Raw genomic sequence first — 22,025 nt, 5'->3', positions numbered from 1 at the left:
GTCAACGTGGCTTGCTAAAGTTCAAACTTAGCATCCGAATTGGGAAGAAGGAGGTTCAAGTGATTTTGTATGTTCAAATGGTAGGGTCAGAATTGGTTGTAAACAGTGTGAAAACGTAGATCCCTTGAAAGGTTCAGGATCAAATCATCTCAAGCTAGTTTCTTGAACATGACAATGGGGTCAAGTACTCCAAAGGCCTACACAGTCCCCAGATCTCAATGATGTGATGTGGGATGTGGTGGAACACAAGATCCTCATCATGGCTGTGGAGCCAACAAATCTACAGATCATATAAACACACACACACACACACACACACACACACACACACACACACACACACACATATATATATATATATATATATATATATATATAAAACTGTGCCATGTAAACCCACTTGGGGTATCTTGTCCTGTCAGTTTACTGTGTTCCACACACGAAATTCAACGTCTTTAGTAAAATTTTTACAGCTTTAATATTTCCTTTTTCACAACAGTCTAGAGTTGATTCTGCAGAAACATAAAACATGAAACATAAGGTGAATGTTAAAAAATTTCAGTATGGAATGATTAATGATGCATTCTGTGTCTAGCTTATGCCAGTAGTCAATCATATTGAACTGATTTCATAAACTCATTTAGACATTTGGGAAACAGAAATCAACATTGAACTGGTCACTGTTTGCTTGCTTATGGATTCCTTTTCCTCAGGGATTCAGCGTCCCCTCTTCTGAGCTGTTGAGGGAAAAAAAAAAAGAACATAAGATAGGTTTTTCAACTGAACAGCATCCTGATGAGCACTATTATCAACTGTCTGCGGCTGCCTTCAGGCCTTTCTTACCTTTTTCAGTGACAGTATACAGTGTTTCCATTCCAGCTTTAATGTGGTCAATGACGTGACAGTGGAGCAGCCAAGTACCAGGATACTGAGGACGCATTTTTACTGTCTGGACAGGAAGAGACAACGTTAACACATTATATTCTGGTTAGATAACAATTCCATTTGTGTTATATATATACTAATTTATTTTCAAGATTTAAAAATTTTGCTTGTTTGTTATACTAGATTTAATTAAAATTTTTGTGAAACTATCATTTTAAACATAATTCTTATTAACACAATGAAAAAATGTCTTTTTTAATTTGCTGCTAACATTCAAAAAAACTTTCCAAAAGAGTTATGTTGAAGCAGTAATTATTGGTATAGAATGGTTTAAAATAATAAACAGGACTAACTTACATGAAGTGAAGTAAAGTGAGGAGTTTTTTTAGGTTTTACCTGGAAGGTGGCTGGAAACAGCTCATATGAGTCGACAGTGTGACGGCCTCCCCCCAGCTGTGAATTAAAGAAAATAATTGATAAAATTTGTTTACTATTGTAAAAGTGTAATTGAGTGTCTTTTTCTTTATTTGTTTGTTTGTTCAGTATACCTTATATTCCACGCTGTGGCCATGCCAGTGAACAGTGTGTATGTCCACCTCATTACCCATTGCCATCAGGTACCAGTAAACTTTATCACCCACTTCCATGTTCAAACCATTCAGGTTACCATACACATAACCGTTAATGGCTGCACACAAACAAGCAGAAAGTACATAGTCAGAAAACCTTTGGCAGGTAATTTTTGGGACATTTAGAATTATTTTTATTATTATTATTATTATTATTATTATTATTATAAGAATTATAACAGCTTATTAAAACTTGTCAATAAGGGGACTGATGTCAAAGTTTCTATGAAGTATATGTTTTTTTTTTAAAGAAAATAATTATTTGTTTTCATTGTTAATGATATCAGTCCAGAAAAGTTGGAAATTGCAAAATATGTGTATTGAGCAAGAAACTAAAGGAAACATTTTGTCCAAACACACAGAACAAGATAAAGTGTTATGCAACAAGTTAAACTATTGCATGCTGTAACTTGCAAATTTTCTGAACTTACTGATAAGCTGACACGCCAGATTTCACACACACACACACACACACACACACACACACACACACACACACACACACACACACACACACACACACACACACACAGTACTGGAAAAATTTAAAACTTAGAATGTTTAAAATTAGTTTTAGCATTTAAAGTTCTCATTGATTACAAAAAGCTTTTACTTGATTTTAATTAAGAACATATTAGATTTCCTTATAATTTAAATTACAGTCAAAAAGATACTTCGATTTTTGTGTGCTTATGTCACCGTGCATCTTGTTGCTCTCTATGAAGACTTCATCATCCTTCAAGTTTGGACGAGGAGTCCTGATTTGTCTCCTGATATTTTCTTCCAAATACCTGAAATAACACAACATACATTTGTTTGTGAAACTTCTGCAGGAAAATTAAGGTCACATTGCAACTTTTTGTTAGTTTACATGTATAATTAGTGTAGCCAAGGACGAGATTTTTCTAAGAACGACATACTGTAATATTGAAATAAGGTCTGCCCTTGAGAATAAATGTTAAACATTTCCAACGTTCCCTTTTTAATTTCCTTTTTGTTTTATCAGTGGCACTCAATCCAATTTCATTCATTACCATTGTTACATGGTTAAATGAAATAAATTGAAAATGGAATCATTATTTTCTGTGCCTGAACAGTCATTATTTTACTTTTATCCTGCTACTTACCAGCTTTCATTCTCATCAAAAACCAAGAAAAGCAGTGCAAACTCTTCTACTTCCTTCTTTAGTCCGAGACTCCTAAAGTCAGCACAGTTTCGGCGTTACAAATCATGAAATCAGACACTGAAGGAAACTGCATCAACATGTGGATGTAGAAATACACACCTGGCCCAACTACGGCGGCAAATCACCAAAGGACCAATCAGTCCACTGTAAAGGTCCTGGCAGGAAGGGAAAAAACTTGTTAGTGTGTTTGTATTTATATTTCTCTGTATTTAATCTCATGTCTGAGCACACCTTTACAACATCTACAGTGGAGTAGTATGCGGACACAGAGCACTCCTCTTGCTCTGTGGTAGGTCCTGTATTCTTGTTGACATACCAGGTGTATGTGTGAGTTTCACCTGTGACAGATCAGCTTTTATTTCATACATGTATTGAAGAAGTTGCACACTATCCAGTAGAGCTGCACAGAAACACTTAATGCTTTTTTTTATGCTTCCTAAAGGGTCAAAATCATTTGTGAAGTAAAACTAATAAACTGTAAATACTAACTGAAACAGAATTAAGTCACATCCATTTAGTCTTTTTGTTATTGCAAGTGATTTTCCATCATTTTTAGGTATTACTTTACCTGGTTTAGTTTGATACACGTCAGGAGATTCTGTCTTGACTCCATGGGCATGAACAGAATAAGGTCTTGATGCCATATTTTTAAAAACAATTTTAACTTTGTCCCCCACATTAGCATGAATCATTGGACCTGAAAGGAAGGGAAATGTTTTTAATCTTAGTTGTGTCAGAATAAGTTGTTCGTGAACAAATTTCAAGTCTTTTCCCAGAAGTGAAGAGAGGTAAAATAACACTAAAATATAAACCAACATGTATATATATATATATATATATATATATATTAAACTTTGCAGAGAGTCAAAACGATCGAATTAGGTCACAAAAAAGAAAGAAAAAAAAATCTAAATGAATAAAAAGTCTTTAGGGGATGCATTATTACCACAAATATACACTAAATGCAATAAATGGATACAATACAACTAAATAAAGACAAAACTGGACCATAAAATAAGCAAAATAGGACAAAACAAACAAAAATCTGTCCATGTTTGCTGCACAAACGCCGGTGTCCTTTTTGTCAGAGTAAATTTGTGCAATTAACATATGTTTTGGACACTGAAGATTCTATGTGTGTATTTGATTTTTGTAAATATTTTTTTAATAAAAAAACTAAAGTGAAATATAAAGCATTTTTATTTTTAAATTGAATTAACAAAAAAATTAAATGGTTTAATTTTGGTTTTATATTTTGTAGAACAAAAGATAAAATCACTAAATTACAAACCAAAAAACAACAATTCTTATTGAAAATTTCAAATTTTCATTAATTTAGTTTTAACAGTTAACAGGAAAAAATCCTTCGTGTTATTTTTATTTTTTTAATTTTACTTTTTTTTATTCCATTTTAAAACAAAAATAAAGAAAATGCTTGTTTTTTAATTCTCACCTCTAAACAGATAATCCAACTACCAAAACATACAATGACCCCATGAACTCCCACTTTACCCATAATGCCAAGGTGTTCCATATCAGCTGCTCTTTCCACCGCCTTAGTAAACTTGTCGTTGGTAAACTCTCGGTAGACAACCTTCTTGTAACGAGAGCCTATAAATCCACCAGTCTGGTCCACGAACGCAATGGCATGGCTGCAGCAGGAGAGAATTTGTTATTTAGTAACAGCTCACCACTTTTAGAAAAATAACAAACTGTGCTTCATCACAATTGTTGGGCTACTTAGGGACAACAATGTTGGACAATTTTATCTTGCTCACGTGGCATCTATAACATGGTGATGGTGTATTGACTTCACAGTGTTAACTAAAACTACAGTGTGACAATTGTGTTGTGGTACTGACGAATGAGATTTATTAGGCTTTGTATAATTATTAGCTTTCATATGCAGTAAAGGAAAATCTGTAATATATTAGATTTTCTGTATAAAAAGTTGGAAAATCTAAACTGTAGTCAATTATGTTTTTGAGAACAAGTGTAATAATTTACAACTGATATTTAATGAAACAGAGCACCACTGCATTTCCACTGTTTTATGTTTAAGAGATATTACTTCTCTTCTGCTCCGCGGAAAAACTCTGCTTCCCAGGTGCGGTTTGGAGAATAGTCCCAGTCCATTTCCACAGCAGCAATGTAGAAAGTCTTCGAATGGAGCATCACCTCACCCTGACGCTGAAACAGGCCACATTTCTGCACAGTGTAATTGGCTCGCATTCCATTACGATAATGGTTCACTGTAGCAGACACCACTTCAAAGTCACCTAAAATGCACAGAAATATTACATCTGAGGTAATATATGCATTAATATTAGGACAGACCTCAGTAAAATGACTGCTAATTTTAATGCCAATATCAATTATGGGTTGAGAATCTGACCAAAGTGTCTTTATAGTCCTTTTTAGCTTTATTTGATTTTGGTCCAGAATTAATATTGCAACAACACTGGTTTGTTTAACTTTTCAAGGTTTTGCTTCTGCTAGGTTCTTTGTTTATGGCCTGGCTGCCATTCTCCCTTTACCATGAACTCTTTGTATTTTGGAATTTTTCTTTCAGATTTATATCAATATATATTTTATGTCATCGGTTAAAAACAATTGAGTTTTACAAATATGACTGAATTCTGTGTTTACCACAAAGGTATAATAGAAACATACCCATGCTGTCTGGCTCCATAGTGACAGTGTGAGAGATGTGTGGGAAAACACTGATAGTGTCTCGTCTGTTTTGGCGGTAGAGGATGCGGTTGCCCTGGAAGTAAAGACTAATGATGTCCGTCTCTGAACCCAGGCCTGACAGGTGCCATGTGACTTTATCCCCCTTACACATGGTCAGGCCAGGTAGGTTGCCATACACAAACCCATTGATGGCTAAAAAGAAAACCACAGAAATACAGAGAGGGTCAGACATAATAAGATAATAGATAAAAATACTTTGCTGTTGGATAAAAAACATACAGTAGGAGAACGGAGAAAATGAATAGCAAGTAACAATTAAGAATTTCTTCAGCAGAATAAATCTATTTATTGGAACTAAGCCAGAGCTCTACATAGATTTCCTTTGCCAAATTACCTGTCATTATAAAATATATTTTTATTTTTATGCAGATTTTTAGTCACTTTCAGGATGAAGATGCACAAAAATAAATCTCAGAGAGTTGTCTCCTAAAAACTGAATACTGTATACCTGCCTCTTTTAAAATGATATTAAAACAGCTGCTGGTCATTTATTTTCCATCACAAAGTCTCATTTAAAAAAACCTTAATACCTCCATTAACACTTATATCAGAGTGGCAGTCATAATTCTTGGTGTTATAAAAGATCAGAATTCTGTCTCCCATGAAATATCTATAATCAGCTAAGCTAAAACTTATTTTAGGGTTTTATGATTAACTGTGAAAGGAGGTGTGCATCCCTAACTTGAACAGTTTACCATCAGGAAATGTGATACTTAACATTTTTAATTATCATTTAAAGCATTTTATGCATTTTTCAATAAAATGCATGTATTTTATCTTTAATTTCTTCTTTTTATATGATCTGATCCGAGTCTAAGACTGTACTTGTCTTGATGTTTGTTGTTTTCATTTTAATTGCGAAGCCTATTGATACCCAGGTGATTATGAGCTATTTATATGAATTTTGACTTCCCTTTAAAGGTGATGTTCATATAAGTCGAGTGATGAAATTCATACTCTACACACCATGCATTTTGTTGCTCTTCATGAACCCTTCGTCCTCTTTGTTGACGGTTTTAGGAGTGGTGGTGAAAGTCTTGATGTTCTCATCCAGATACCAGCTGAGGTTCTCATCAAACACTGTGGCCATGAGGTGAAACTCTTTATTATAATTTTTCTGTGTGAGATGAAAGATAGGACAAAGGGGTAAAATGTCACCTGTATGTAAAATAATGTAAAACACGGCAATATTTGCACTGATAACCATTCACAACCATTCGCATTCGCAGACTTATTCATACTCACAACTTTGGGCATTTCAGAAATCACAAATGAACCTTTTGTGGAAATCTTTGGATATTTAGAGGAAACCAAAACTAAGCAAAACTGCAGGCACAGGACAAACACAAAAACAACACGTAAAATGCTACAGCTAATTAGCTTTTTGCAGTGAGGCAACACTGCTTACCACTTTATAACCCCAGTCCCTCAAACCTGGACTGAAAATACTACAGTTAATGGAACTCAACTTATTTTACCGAAAGCCTTAATAACAGGGTCAAAAGGGTCAATTAATCTCTCAGTTCTTCACCTGTACTTCTTTCTTCAGAGATCCAGGTCGGCAGATAAGGAGAGGCCCAACCAGCCCAGAATTGGTGTCTTCAACAGGGTTCACAGCAGAGTAGTACAGATAGGTCAGACAGTCAGCCTCCCCATCTACAGGACCAGCCCCGACAGGAACCGACCACTCATACGTGTACACTGTCCCAGGTCTCACCTGAGCAGCGGGAGGAGGAGTCACTATTCCTGCAGTCATACGTTTACAAAGAAGGGAGAGTTAATGATAATAGTATGACAAAATCATTTGAAAAGAACACTAACTGGTTCTGAAATACAGATTTTAACTTACTTGGCTCATTTTTGAGCTCCCGTAGTTTCTTTGCTGTGTATGATTCTGACAAAAAGAAGAGTAGGGAGTTCAGATGGTGGATTGTGATAGTGGAAAAGGAATGTTAATTAGTTTGTACACCGATAGCAGTCTTTTGCATAGATTAACCTTCCAGCTCATTATAGTAGAGTGTCCCATCTTGTTCTATACTGTACTGTACTCCATGTGGCTGTATCGTGTAAGGTCGGCTGGCTTTGTTCTTAAACACCACCTTGATGGTGTCTTTTTCTTCAGCTCGCAGCACAGGACCTGGAGACATTAAAAAGCACAACAAAGTCACAAAAAGCAGATTGTCAGGAATTTAATATAAAGGCCCATTAGATGGGGTAATGATAAGAGATCATTTTTAATATAAATAGTTTTCAAAATCAGGACAATTAAGACAATAAATGAAAATCAGCACAACAACAGACAACAGCTATGGCTCAGGTAATGACCATCTTCTAATTGGACAACTAATTGTTCTATCCAAATCCCTTTTACATGTTATAATGTCCTTGGGCAAAACTTTGAAACCCACATTTTCCCAGTTATGCTAATTACAGAGTAATTTTTAGAGAAAAGAACAGAATATATAGACTGCAAATATACAAGAAGCAGTGTAGAAGTGTTTGGTTAACAGGTGACTGAGGAGCTCAGTGTTTTTAAGAAACTAAAATCAAGATTTTAAAGGTATTGCATAAGTCTGAGATATTTATTATTCAGTCAAAATCTGTCAAGTTTCCAACATGTTGCTGACCTGTGTAGGTGATCAGCAAAACAGTTGTTTCATTTCATCATTAAAACTACATTTATGGAATGTCATGGGTACAGGCAAGTCACGGATGAGAACAACATTTCCTTTTTCAATTTTATTTACATAATTAATTCAATTAACTTATTATTTGGACATGAGACGTTACCCAGATTAAAGTCAACCCTGGTGCTGGGGTGACAGAAGACGATGTAGAGGACACAGGGAGATGAAACTAAATGATCTATTGTGATGATTCTTATTGGGAGCAGCTTTATAGTGGAGGGGTTGGACCAGTGGAAGAATTTTGGGATTGGATCAAATAACGTGCATTAAACTCATATGCTTTGATTACCCAGAATTCCAAGGTGTTGCTCCTCTGGGCTGCGTAGCATCTTTGTTGTGAAGCTGTTGTCAGTGTATTCCACATAGCGGGCCTTCTTATAGCGGCTTCCGATGCGGTTTGGACCTTTGGTTACAAATGTGCCTGCCTCACTACACATACAAAAAAAGTGCAGTTAGTGTAGAGAAAGCTTTTGTTTTTAACAGAAATTAGGCATAATTACTGAATGAACCAACCTCTCTCTAGGTACTGTAGGAGCATAGTCCCAGACCTCTTCTTCGGCGGCAATAAAGAACTGTCTGAGCTCACCATGAGGCCGGGGCTTATGGACATTTGGAAAGCACTTTTTGATCTCAAATAAAGCCTGCATTCCAGCTGGATGCAACCATAAATGAAAACGAACAAAAATATTAGCAAAAGCCATCAAAATATTTTTGTCCTGGATCATCATGATGATGGAGCTGATGGAGTAATCAACTTTATGTTGAGGCAAATGATCTTACCCATCAAATGGTCATTGACAGTGCATGTGAGTAGCCAGTGTCCAGGGTTGTCAGCCACCATCTCGGCTGTAGTGCTGGAGGCTGGGAAAAGACTGACTGTGTCTGTATGATGGTTCAGAGTAGTCAAGATCTGGCCATGGAAATGAACTGAATGTATGTCCACCTAGATGAAAATCATCAGAATTATGCTAGTAAGTTCCTAAAATACAAGCAACACTTTTGTTTCTTAAATGCAGAAATATAAAACCTTTGATCTCATTTTTTTTTAACTGTTAAGATTAATATTTCCACGTGCTTGGTGATTTAGTTTCTAAACATAAGCATAAGGCCATAATCCACACAATATCAATGGCAGGCAACCTTCACAAAATCTTTTTGAGATCTTCTCAAACAAAACAAGCAATAATCCTAAAATATTTAAAGATTATGTTATATGTATTAATAAAACATTCTATTGAAAAGCTGTTGTTTTTCTCTACTGAAGTGCTTGTTGACAATATATGCATATGGATATAGCATTAATTTAGGGTTTTAATATAGTTCTGATAATTATTCTTACCTCATTGCCTAATCCAATCATATGCCAGTGGATCTTGTTGCCTTGGCACATGCTCAGTCCAGGTAAATTACCATACAGAAAACCATTTATTCCTGCAATACACACTCAGGATTAAAAAGTATATTATTTGTAAGCATGTGTATATGTTTGTGTGTGTCTGTGGCTTCTTCCTCACCATGCATCTTGTTACTCTCAATGAAATCTTCATCCTCCTTTAGGTCTTTGGCAGGATTTGTGATGTATGTCCTGATGTTTTCATCCAGATACCAGCTGAAGTTCTCATCTGACACCATGAACAGCATAGCATACGTGTAGTCTGCTGACCTATCACCATGCACGTCCAGAGTTCCTATAAAGCAAAGGAGAGAAGACGACTCACGATTGGCATCGACTGGCAAATCAGTGTCATACAAGCTGCTGTTAATTTCTACATAAACGGATGATCTTTTGTTAAATCTGGCCCATTCGTTGTATTAAATTAGTAAAAAGTTAAAAATTATCTGTTTTTTTTCAATCTGCAATAAGTGGATCAATGCCAAAATTTTTTGTTGTTGCTGCTCTTTTATTTTTTACATCTTATATGGTGCTCTAATGTAAAAACACACAATGACTGAAATATGTGTTTTCTTCCTTTAACTACATTGTACTAATGAGCAAAAGTCAAACAAACTTTCTTGTAACTTGTCAGAAACTGTCAAGGAATGGATGAAGAAAATGAGATGGAAGGACTAAAATGCAGGACTAACGAAGGTTTAATAATATCTATCAGTAGACTAATCTGTTGTATAGTATTTAAATGAATTTAGGTTGGATCTGTGGAATGATATCAATTGTACAACAACAATATTCATATCCTTTATTTAGTAAAAAATACTTTATAAAGAGTAAAATACTCATATTTTCCATGTTGCCTGAGTAAATACATAAAAGTAGTTTACTTGCAGTGCACTTCCTATGTGAAAAGCATACATACTTGTTTTGCAGCATTTCTATTATTAATTTCCATTTAGGGATAAGCAAGATAGCATTACATTTTAAAGCTTATTTCACCAGTTCTGCATCTATTGTAAAACTATCTTTTAAATTATGAACATTAATCTATTAAGAAGACTGTAACTACAGCTGTCATAATCTGGATGAAGTCCATATTAGGTTATAATTTACAAAAATGCAAGTGCAATATCTCAGAAAGTATTAGAGCTTTCCAGAAAATGTATTCTTCACTGGATATAATATGGTTCAAAGGGTACCTCTCTTGCAGATGAGAAGGGGACCTATCAGTCCTGAGTTGATGTCTTTTGGTGGGCGCACATGAGAGTGATAGAACCTGGTCAAGCAGTTACTGTCCTCAGATGCTGGGCTGTGGGATTCTGGGAGGGTCCACTCATAAGTAAATGTTGTACCAGGAGCCACTGAGTCATCCTTCTTCAGCGCTTGATCAGTGCCATCTGGATACAAGGCTCCTGTAGGAAACCACATGTGGGTCAAGCACTTATCAAACTGATAAAATACCACTAACATTTCATCTGTTTGTTCGTTCCTCACCCTCGTTGCCTTTGCTGTAGTTCAGTCCATGTGGATGGATGCTGTATGGTCTGGATGCTGAGTTTCTTAAGTGGACAATTACTGTATCTCCATCCTCAGCCATCAACAGAGGTCCCAGGTAGCCCAGCCATTCTGGCTTCGTTACTTCTGTCCTGTAGGTGGCGTCGCTGTATTGCTTATAAACTGCTTTCTTGTAGATAGAGCCAATACGTTGGGGACCTCTTGTTAAAAATACTGAGGCTTGTCTGCAGAAACACATATGGACAAGTTACATTATACTTGTCATACAAAAATAAAATATAAAATAAATATTTTACCTGAGGTCGTTTTAGACATTTCAGTATAACTCCATTTTGGAGATATATGACTGTTGTATTGAATTTAATGTAATTAGGTGCCCTTCGGTTTGTGGTGCTCATAGCATAAAAAATTAACTTGAGAAAACCATTTCCTTACTTTACATCAGAGAAAACATGACTTGAGTGTGAATATGTCCTTCACGTAAAAACATAAAAGTTACCTCAAAGTTCTTGTTAATTCTGTAATACGCATTTTCAAGAGTGGATATTACAGCATGAAAAATAAACACAGCTGTTTACTTAAATACCACAAAGCTATGATGGTGATTCCCTGTTCACAAAACCTAAAAGAATTTGTAATAGCCATAATAACATTGAAGAGCATCACTTCCATCAAATAAGTTTTGTTCTTATTGTCATTTGAGTGTGTTTTTGTTTTTTTGTTTTTTTTTTTCAAATATTCAAATTAGCTTAGTTAATCTTCAGGTCAAGTCTCCCAAAGGTTTTGACATAATTCAGAACATTTAAAATCATTTGTTCATAACTAATTGGTTCATAACTAACAGGAAATGACCCCATATCTTAGAAATACTTTAACCTCTTCAAATTTGGTTTCTCTTCAAATTTGGTCCATGAATTTTGAGCAAGATGTTGCTATATATACCAGAATAATTTTTAGTCTGTAGTCTGTATTTATGTGTTGGTGTAGCTATCACTCTTTAACATAACAGCTTGTAAATTTGCAAAGATATGCTTTTTATCTGAACCTACAAGTGTGTCTTTGCATATGTAAACTCAGGTTTGCCCCGGGGAAAAAAATGTCTGACAACCTGCATCAAAGGATTAAATTATTTGTAAGAGACAATTCGCCATGTTTGTACTTACGCATCTTCCTGCAGCGTGAGGTTCTGAATGATGTTCTTCCCACTTGGTGCATAGTTCCAAGATACTTCTTCTATCTTGAAAAAGTATTCTCTTTTCATGCCAGAAACACATATTACTGCACAATATAACAGTAATACAGTTCTTAACCCAAATCTATCCATTTTGGAAATACACTGCTGGTGCTTCTTCAACTGGAAAAATAAAAACAAAAACTAGCAGAGAACAATGAGTCTTTTTTTGTTTTGTTTTTTTTGTCCAGTATTCTAGCAGATGATAAAGATGAAAACACAATGGAATATAAGACGGTAAGTTGTTGGTCAGTCTGTTTGTCCAAGCTTTAGACCCTCTGTGTTTTTATACAGCCTTAGCTGACACACAGCTGAATCAGCCAACAGGGCAATGAGGTCACAAACCACCAAGAGGGATCTGGGCTAAACTAACAAACAGATATGATAGCCAGGCTGGACTTACACAAGAAAGCAAAGTTTATCTGAAATATCTAACCATTAACCCTTCATCTAATTTAAATGGTTTATGACTTTTGATTTTTGAGGCTCTGCGCTTTAAAACAGATCTGATTTAGAGTAAAGCATTAACATTAAAATGCAGCAGAAATCATTTCACTCATCTGTACTAGTTTTGGACTCACTAAACATTAATGTTGTGTAGATATTTGTTGAAGTGGAAGAGACTAGAAAAGATGACTCAGTCTCCTAACAGAAGCATCTGAAAGAAGACACCTGCTACTATTTGTTAGCTAACTTTGTATTGTACTAATCTCTCTTTGGTTGGAACTAAGAACATGATTTTTTATTAGTGTTTTCTGTGTTTTCAGATAAATAACAATAACACAAGGTCATGATGCTTAACCAAAGATTAATTTTGACAAACAATACTGTTATCCAATGATACAAGCAGATGCTTAATTCCTGGCAAGTGCCTTGCTTAATTGTAATTAAATAATTTTTTTTTTATTAGTAAAGTTTTGTATCATGGTCTAATTGATCATTTTTACAAAAATAAATAAATAAAAACAAGTGCTTGGAATAGCTTTATTTAAAAGGCTCAATTTGGGTCCTGAACCAGATCATCACTAACAGGCAACTCTGGAAAGTCCATTTGTCCAGGAGCTGATTACAAAACTCCAACCTTTGGTAAGTACGCAATACTGCATTTTGACCACCCCATTTGTTTTTCTCCTGCCCATTTCTACAGAAATGTTGGATTTAAATATGTGAAGCTATGGACACCAGTTTTGAGAGCCTTTGAGAGCCAAAGTGGCTCTCTCTGTAAACTGATAAGTGTATTTTATAATGAATAGAGTGACTGTATTTTACCATATAAAACAGCTTAAAACATGGGCACTTTAGTAGGAGGACGAAAATTAATGAGATCCCTAAAAGTGAGAGCATGTTGTCATATTGCCCTTAACTTTGTCACCCTGTAGCTCAGTCATGGACCTTAACACAACCTCATCCTTCTTTGACCTCGTTTGTCACCTCCTCCAGCCTGTCTCCTGCAGTCAGGTGAAGAAGCAATTGGACAGACTGAACCCGAACAAGGCCATAGGCCAGACTGTGTCAGCCCCAGGGTTCTGAAAACCTGTGGAGAGTAACTAACACCACCCAATCAGAAAAGAATTCCTATGCTGTAATAGAGATCCTGCCTTGTTCCAGTGCCTAAAAACTAACATCCATCTTACCTAAATGAAAAAAAGAAAGTCACATCACGAAAGTCTGTTATTGGCTCACCTCAACCTGCAAGTGAACACGTCTCAGGACCCATTACAGTTTGCATATCTTAATGAGCTTAGGTTAAGATGCCATTATTTAGCTGCTTCAGCAAGCCCACTCTAATCTGGACAATTTAGGCATTGTTAGAATCATGTTCTTTGATTTCACAAATGCTTTTAACAGAATTCAGCTGCTCTGCTATGAAAAAAGCTCCAGAAAATACAAATGGGTGCCCCCATTTCTCTTTACACTGTACACCTCAGACTTCCAATACAACTCTGAGTCCTGTCATCTGCGGAAATACTCAGATTACTCTGCAGTTGTGGGGTGTATCAGTGATGGACAAGAAGCTGAGTAGAAAAACTTGGTCAGTTTGGATAGGATAGGATGGTGTGAAAGCAGTCACCTTATCTTGAACACAAGCAAAAGAGAAGACGGTGGATTTTAGAAGGAACAGAGGTGATGATGGAGGACTGCAAATGCCTGGGAGTTCAGCTCGAAAACAGACTAGACTGGGAGTGCAAAAATGAAGCCACCTACAAGGAAGGACAGAACAGAATCGAACTGTTTAAGAGTTGAGTACAAACTATAATAAACCAATTACTATTTTTCACAGAAATTCGAATTTTTAGGATTTCTGGGTGATCTGGCTGAAAAACTTCTGGCAAAAATGAAAATAAATAAATAAATAACTCTGGATTCATAAAATGGAAATAGTTTTTTTTTTATTCAAGGCAGCATGAATAATCCATACATTATAAAAAATATGTCTAAAATATATATAAAATGTCAGTTAAAACTAAGCTAGCATCTGTAAGACATCAAAGAAACATTTTACATCAAAAGGTACTGGAAGTTAAAACAAATGTAGAAACACACAAATAAAACATACGGGTTAGGACACCCCTGTCTGTTCAAGATGACACATTCAAAAAGTGAAATTATTGAAATATGCAGTCCATCTTGTAAGAAGATCTCTAGGCATCTCTAAAGAAATTCTTACAAAATCCACTGTTTTTTTTTTGTTTTTTTTTTTGTTTTTTTTTGTTTTTTTGCAGTTAACAGTTATATATCAATAACTTGATACCATGTGCTGGTGAAATGACTGATTGAGGTTTCTCCATTGTGTTGGTAGTGTAGCTAGAGTTGTAAGGATACTGTACAAAGTACACCAAAGTAAACCATATAACAAATTAATAAAGTGAGAGAGGAGCCTCTATGGCCTATGTTTAAGACATTGGTGTCTGATAACTTCTAACATTGTTGTCACATATTCATGATAGCACATTTTTATGTGTTTTAGTAGAAAGTTTGTACTGTGCTTACATGCAAATCCATGACGGTGTGATGGGTCTATGTGAACAGACTTTCACATGTGCTTGTGCCCATTATTGAACTGTTTGTGTTTATATATGTTGTCCATGAAAGTATGTGAATATAAGTTTTTTAATACAAGTGTAGTCGAGTGTACATACAGGTACATGTGTGCCAATCTAAGCATTAAGACTATACTCCTGTTTATAGCAGCAGGGTCGGCAGATAGCGTTGACTAAACCATTTCCCAGCTGTAGGAGACAAATGATGAACTCCAGGACAGCAAGTCCCAGTAAGACACACAGCAAAGTGACATTCCACTCTACAATATGAAGTGGTTGGAGACACCGTGCCCAAGTCTCTGGCTGCAAAAGATACCTGAAACACAAATAAAGTGACAAGTTTAGAATAAGACACACAGCAAAAAGGAAAAAAAAAATAAAGATAATAAAAAAGAAGTTAGATTTATGAGAAATGAATATATGCTGCTATTCTTTTTTATGCAGATTGCAGCCTAGTTGTGTGTTGACTGCTGAAATTTTCCCCAGGAAGTAAATATGTCGAGGGGTCTTTTTCCTGACCTTGTGTATCCCTACCAGGAACAAAAATCCAAGATATTTTATCTGCCAAAATGGCCATGGTTGGGATACACTTTTGAGAGTACTTTAAAAATTTGTTTTACAAAGCTAAACATGTCTGAATGGTTGAGAAAAGAAGATCTTTATATAAAGACAGCCCCTACAACTACTTAAATAAGGTGTTTCACAGGAGTTATTCTCATTGTTTATATTCATATTCAAACTTAACCACTAATGCCTGGTTCAAGCAGCAAATAAACAACATAGTTAAGCTCAAACGAAAGTGGTTGATAGGTTAGAATTGAAAGAGTGGCTATTGTGAGAAATTAGCAGTGAATCAGAGAAATAATGTTCTAATTGTGTTACACACACACACACACACACACACACACACACACACACACACACACACACACACACACACACACACACACACACACACACACACACACACACACTTGGTCAAGGTTTAACATCTAAAGATTTAATAAAACAAAAAGTATAAAAATAATATAGCCTCTGGTCCTTAACAGATCTTAAAGTTAAGTAAATATTGCAATGAAATTTCATTATTCATATTGATAAAGCAAATCCAAAATGCAGAAATTGTGTGTAAACATTTAGTGCTGCTTTGGAGCATTCAGGTCAGTGTTAACAGATGAACATCAACAGTGATTTAAAAAAAGCAGTTGTTGTTTCCCATTAATTAAGTAACACAATCAGTTCAATTCATATCAAATCACATAAGGCAACTAAAATATGAAATATAATTTTATCTCTGAGCTCAAGCAGACATTAAAATAAAAAAAAACAATCTGTACTTTGGACAAAAAATAAACTGTATTACATTCTGTATTTGCTGTAATGCATTAAAACATTACAGCTAAAGTTTGGAGAGAACTGGGTACTGTGACAGGACAATGACTTCACAGATGTATTTGTTTTCTAATGGACAGCACAGTTTAGTATGTCCTTACCTGCCGCCCTGGTCTGCAAAGGGATTTGTCCATCCAAACGAGGTGAAACAGTGGGGACCCTGCAACAAGGCAAACCCTGAAACGATGAAACAGTATCCAGACCCCACGAGCCCGATGACAGCTGCCAGCACTGACCCACACATCTGTGGAGCAACACAAAGAGACCTTTTAAGAAGATTAAGCACATGTTTAGGCACCTCTGTGAATGTGTACTTCTGTGACTTTCTGTCTGTATGTACGATTATTCGCTGTTTCACTCATCCTTTTCATGCTTCAGATGCAGCTGCTACAGACACACATGCACATACACACATTTCAACAGATGTAAATTTCCCATGATATACAATACACTGACACAAGCCCCTTACCTAGCCCCAACGTAATCCTAACCCAACCATAAAACCAAGTGTTAACCCTCAAAAATCACACATAAGTTGATGTGTGGGTAAATTTATGTCCCCATCACATAGGAAAAACAAGTACACACACACACACACACACACACACACACACACACACACAAATCCAATTGTGCATGTGTCTTGAATGGAGTGAGCCTTGCTTACTTTGCTGTGTGTTACCTAACAATGGGACCCTTGTTGAATAATCATACAAGAACTAGAATTTGCACTCTACACATAGGAAGGAGTCTTGTCTTGCTTAGAGACAACTTATTCTCCAAGGAATGAGAAAAGAAAAAACTCAGTAATAACAGCAAAACAGCAGCATTAGTCGGAGATACCACAAAAAATGTAAAGAAAAGAAAACAACAGATAAAAATAAGCCTAAAAATTATGACTTTTGGATGGATGGTTATCAGATAGTATCAGTTTTTTGGTACAGAATGTGCCTACTGTGTATTTTGAGCACCAGTCAAAGCATGGAATATTTCTTACCATTAAGCTCTCGTTCCAACAGCAGCTGCATCTCCCCAGAGTAATAAACACCACAGTAGGAATCAGCATCTAGAAGAACAACAAAAGACATGGCTTCACTACAGTTTCCATGCAAAGAATTTCTACTTTCTTATTGGGTTTTAGCTTTTTTAAATATATATATATATATATACATATATATATATATATATATACACTACCAACTGGGCAAGTATGTCCAAACTTTTGACTGGTAATGTAATTTTTTTTTTCTTTTTTTTTGTTGGGGGACAGAGGAGGAGGAGGGGGATGTTGATTAATTGCCTTGATTGATGAAGGGAAAAAAACATGCAGCACCATCTACAGTAGACTTAAGGACCCTGCAGCAACACTTTCTCCAAATAACACTTATAATAACTAACTAGAGTCCAATTCTAATAAAAACATCAATTCAAAAACAACAGAAATACTGTTGTTGTCTCAGCTGTTATTTGCTCAGTCTATAGCTGAACTACAACCTAGTCTGTAGTTCATCCAAATTTAATGCACGAAACATTTTGTGTTGTTAAAATAAAATAATCACAGAGTAGAGCTGAGGCTGCCACCTGCACAACTGAGACAAAGAAGTATTAATCACAAGATTGATCGTGACAAAATATTAAATCTATTCAGTAGCCAGTGACTGATTGAGACGATATGAAACCTTCATTCATTTCAAATCACAAAAAGCAACTAAAGTAACAAAATATATTTTTATTCCTGAACTCAGAGATTAGGTTAAAAAACAATATGTCAAATTAAAAAATAAACGGTGCCACATTTTGTATATTAAGCCATAAAAGGTTTACATAATGCAAAAGCAAAGTAAAAGAACAGTTTTCTCTCATATACATTAAAGCAGAAAATAGTGTAAATTTCACTATTGAGCTTGAAAAATATTTTTAGAACATGGTTTTAATGATCAATGCATTATTTTAGTTACACACCACACCTGTGGGCATCTGTATTTTTCATATTAGATTAAAATAAGAAATTTTGGTTGTTGGGTTGTATCAGTGTATTGTTACACCCTAGTATGGTAAAGCAAATCTGTTCAGGTGGAAATGACCTGTTGTTGGTGCTAAAAGACTAATCAGAGGTTCATGTAATTAAAATTCATTCTCTTAGTACCATTCCTTCTTTTCCTCCTTTCCTATCACCCCATTTGGTCAAAGCTGATGGCTGCCCCACCCTGAGCCTCATTTTATTTGAGGTATCTTTTTTAAGAATCTTCTCTCCCATTGTCTCTACCCAGAATTTTACTGAATTAAAATGTTTTTCTAAATTTAATGATAAAACCTAAACTGTATCCTTAAAATTTTACTTTGATCCATTATACTGTGCCAGGACCAGCTTCTAAAACTGTGGCTTTCTGGAATAAGTTAAAATTTACAGTAAACAGATAAACATCTAGCTGTAGTGTTATCATGCAACCAGCTGAATACCCTCGGGTATACCCTTTTAAATCAATATATATTTGTTTGATTTAGAGATATTCTATGTTATTATTCTTTCACTGCCCCTTTCTTCTCCAGCTCTTTCCTGTGTTGCTGTCATCCCCTTTTTGAAAACATTAAATCACATCCTAACAGGAGGACGGAAGTTCCCAAGGTTTTACACACATGAAACAGACATCAGAGCAGGGGCGCACATCCTGGATGTCACCCTAAAGCTGTGAAAGAGTGACTGACAGCATGAAGGGAAACACACAGCAAGAAAGGGAGAGAGTAGGAAAAATGAGGGAGGAAGCAAACATGAGAGGAAGGGAGCGAGCTAAAGATAGATGTTCCCTCAGAAGGGTTCAGCTTGCTCTTTGACTCTTTTGTATTCTGTCATTTTATCAAAGAAAAAAAAGGCCAAACAAAGAAGAAAGATTAAGACAATCTTTTATTAAGACTTCAGGTTTTGAAATGGTCAACCGTTTCATAAAGTTCTTTACAAAGCTGGTAAAACCTGTTGCACACTTAATGAAATTAAACATAAGAAGCAGAGAAAAGCTTTCAGTTGCTTTCAATTAATCCGAGGTGATACGTTTAATATTTAATTTATCTCAATTTTTTTTTGTCTGATGTTTTGATAAACACACTAATTTGCTGAACAATATATCTGCCAGTCAACAAGGTTAATCTTGTCTGAAAAATACAATCTATCCTCTGTTGCTCAACAAAAACCAAACTAAAAGAACAGCTCCTTTCTGCTCAGAGCATAAACCCATCAGATCAGCAGCATGCAGAGCAGACGGATTAACTGTGGACTTACACAACACCCTATTGTTCTCACTGAACAAGTGTAAACTCAGAGTGAAGGGTGTTGAAGAAGATATATATATATATATATATATATATATATATATATATATATATATATATATATATATATATATATATATATATATATATATATATACACACACATATATACACACATATATATATATATAAGACAAAAGGAGATGTCCGTCCGTGCACTTTAACACAGTTACAGCTTTATCTACATGTACCAGCTGTATTCTCTGAATAAGGCAGGAAGGGAGGTGACACTAGTGTTCAGTGACCATGAAGCTCTTTCAAAGGAGTTTATCTGCAGCGCTTGTTCAGTGGAGAGTTTCAGAGTCACATGGTTCAAATCCTTTCAAAGAAACTCATTTATATTGTTGGTTCCACATACAAAATTAATTTCATCAGTGTTGTTTCACTAAATTTTTCTCTTCACATCACGCTTTCAGTGTTGCCAGGCAACAAATCTTTAAGGGATTACTAATCTGCCACAATTTTTCATTTTATGTATAGATCCAGACATAGATACACAGATATAGACATAGATGGTAATATAATGAGTTGGTCCTGGTTTATACTCAAGATTACACTGTTGTTACTATTATAGCAACCTCCCACCCATTTACTGTATTTGGTTTGGTAAAAATATAAAGAAGCAGTTGTTAACACCTTATTTTTCCAATTAGTCACTATAACCAGAAACACATGTATATGGCGGATACTGACCAAATACCTTTTGGAGATGCTACGATCTCAATCTGATCACACCAAAGTTTAAATTTCTGCATATGTGTATAAATCTAAAAATACAACATAATGTAAATAATAATCATTAAATGATTATTTTCCACTCACCAAAAGCCCCCCACCTCCAAGTCCACCAAAGTACCAGGTGTAGATGGCCAAGCGACCCTGCTGAATGTGGCGGATGTCTCCCATCGGAAACAGCAGCAACAGGTTGGCCAGGATACAGCAGAGGGCCAGGGGCAGAAGAGCCAGGCCCAAGGACCGGGCAAAACCAACCGAACAACACATGTCAACCCAAAAAACACAATCACACCCACACAGATGAAAGTGCAGAGCTGGAATGGACTGAGGAGGGCAGAGAAAGAGAGGAGGAAAAGGATAGAACAGCTGGGGAAACAGGAAACAAAAAAAAAGTGACGCAAGCCTGTTGGTTGTGTGTACAACAGTGTGTATAAATTAGTTTCTACCATGACACAATGTGCATGAGGAAACTCTCACAGGAAGGAGGCTGACCAATAGCTGAACAGTGCTCAGTGAAGATTTATAAAAAAAAAAGTAAAAAAAAACAAGCGTGAGCCTGTGTGTGTGTGTGTGTGCGCAGACATGCACATGTGTATGTGTGTGCATGTGACTGTGATTTCCACATCGTCTTAGAAAGCTTGGAGTAACACAGTGCTGTAGAGAAATGAATTTCCCCCCCAGTGACTCCGTCACAGTAAGTAAATGACATTTAAATACACAATCAGTGCATTTTTTCTAATGCATTTGGTTTGCATGATATTCAGTGTTGTACCCTGTTAATACAATCTAGCTGCAATTAAGAGTTTAATCTAAAAAAATATATTAATTAAACACTGTTGGTAAGCCCAAAAGTTGGGATAGTGGTACTTTATTATGTCTTTTTCTTCAACATTTATGTATTGTGAGCATTTGAAACAGGAAAATACAGTAAAACAAAATTTTGGGTTTCCTCTGGTTTATGTTATTTATTTTTTTCCCCCTGGTGATAATTTTGCAAGTACTTTCACTAAACAATGGGTCTGGGATTTGGACTCTTACTAAGGGGGCCATGACGCTGCAATACATGCAGTGATGTGGTTTGGAATTGCACCTTTGAAATAAAGTAAAGTGTTCCCTAAAAGGGAAGTTTTATCACAACATGTCAGAGTCTGTTTAAGAGGCCCAAAGATCTGTCAGTATTGTTATGTGTCAAGCTAACGATGACTGATTTGTTTTACTTTCTCTTGATGAAAGTTAATCTAATGAGCAGGTTTAT

General features: G+C 35.7%; 2 protein-coding genes across 2 annotated transcripts; both read right to left on the bottom strand.

The window, feature by feature from the left end:
* Nucleotides 1–459: 459 nt before the first annotated feature.
* Nucleotides 460–12,545, bottom strand: LOC121652457 (ceruloplasmin). The gene is made up of 24 exons (XM_042005204.1): nt 12,211–12,545; nt 11,027–11,271; nt 10,732–10,944; nt 9,657–9,830; nt 9,482–9,573; nt 8,923–9,085; nt 8,656–8,794; nt 8,432–8,571; nt 7,452–7,592; nt 7,305–7,349; nt 6,987–7,201; nt 6,422–6,572; nt 5,375–5,587; nt 4,773–4,980; nt 4,214–4,353; nt 3,270–3,398; nt 2,933–3,039; nt 2,801–2,856; nt 2,642–2,713; nt 2,214–2,305; nt 1,434–1,573; nt 1,282–1,338; nt 844–949; nt 460–737 (listed from the first exon to the last, which is right to left on the bottom strand). Exons 1-24 carry the CDS (start codon nt 12,369–12,371, stop codon nt 718–720), a joined length of 3,219 nt encoding a protein of 1,072 aa, XP_041861138.1. The 5' UTR covers nt 12,372–12,545; the 3' UTR covers nt 460–717.
* A 2,410-nt stretch (nt 12,546–14,955) lies between these two features.
* Nucleotides 14,956–21,453, bottom strand: tm4sf18 (transmembrane 4 L six family member 18). The gene is made up of 4 exons (XM_042005233.1): nt 20,858–21,453; nt 17,709–17,777; nt 16,813–16,955; nt 14,956–15,635 (listed from the first exon to the last, which is right to left on the bottom strand). The coding sequence occupies exons 1-4, from the start codon at nt 21,035–21,037 to the stop codon at nt 15,437–15,439; spliced, it is 591 nt and encodes a 196-aa protein (XP_041861167.1). The 5' UTR covers nt 21,038–21,453; the 3' UTR covers nt 14,956–15,436.
* Between the last annotated feature and the right edge of the window lie 572 nt (nt 21,454–22,025).

The sequence above is a fragment of the Melanotaenia boesemani genome, chromosome 14, assembly GCF_017639745.1.
Source record: "Melanotaenia boesemani isolate fMelBoe1 chromosome 14, fMelBoe1.pri, whole genome shotgun sequence".
Taxonomy (NCBI): domain Eukaryota; kingdom Metazoa; phylum Chordata; class Actinopteri; order Atheriniformes; family Melanotaeniidae; genus Melanotaenia; species Melanotaenia boesemani.
The sequence above is the reverse complement of the archived record's forward strand: the minus strand, read 5'-3'. Positions and strand labels throughout refer to the sequence as shown.

What these genes read in the sequence shown, in the direction of transcription:
- tm4sf18 (XM_042005233.1), bottom strand. Translation starts at nt 21,037, where the DNA reads ATGTGTTGTTCGGTTGGTTTTGCCCGGTCCTTGGGCCTGGCTCTTCTG. An exon ending in TTGGAGGTGGGGGGCTTTTG is followed by an intron (nt 17,778 to 20,857) that starts GTGAGTGGAAAA and finishes TTGTTCTTCTAG; the next exon opens with ATGCTGATTCCTACTGTGGT. An exon ending in GTTGGAACGAGAGCTTAATG is followed by an intron (nt 16,956 to 17,708) that starts GTAAGAAATATT and finishes GTTGCTCCACAG; the next exon opens with ATGTGTGGGTCAGTGCTGGC.
- LOC121652457 (XM_042005204.1), bottom strand. Translation starts at nt 12,371, where the DNA reads ATGGATAGATTTGGGTTAAGAACTGTATTACTGTTATATTGTGCAGTA. An exon ending in TTTGATGAGAATGAAAGCTG is followed by an intron (nt 2,306 to 2,641) that starts GTAAGTAGCAGG and finishes GTGTTATTTCAG; the next exon opens with GTATTTGGAAGAAAATATCA. An exon ending in GCCACAGCGTGGAATATAAG is followed by an intron (nt 1,339 to 1,433) that starts GTATACTGAACA and finishes TTTAATTCACAG; the next exon opens with CTGGGGGGAGGCCGTCACAC.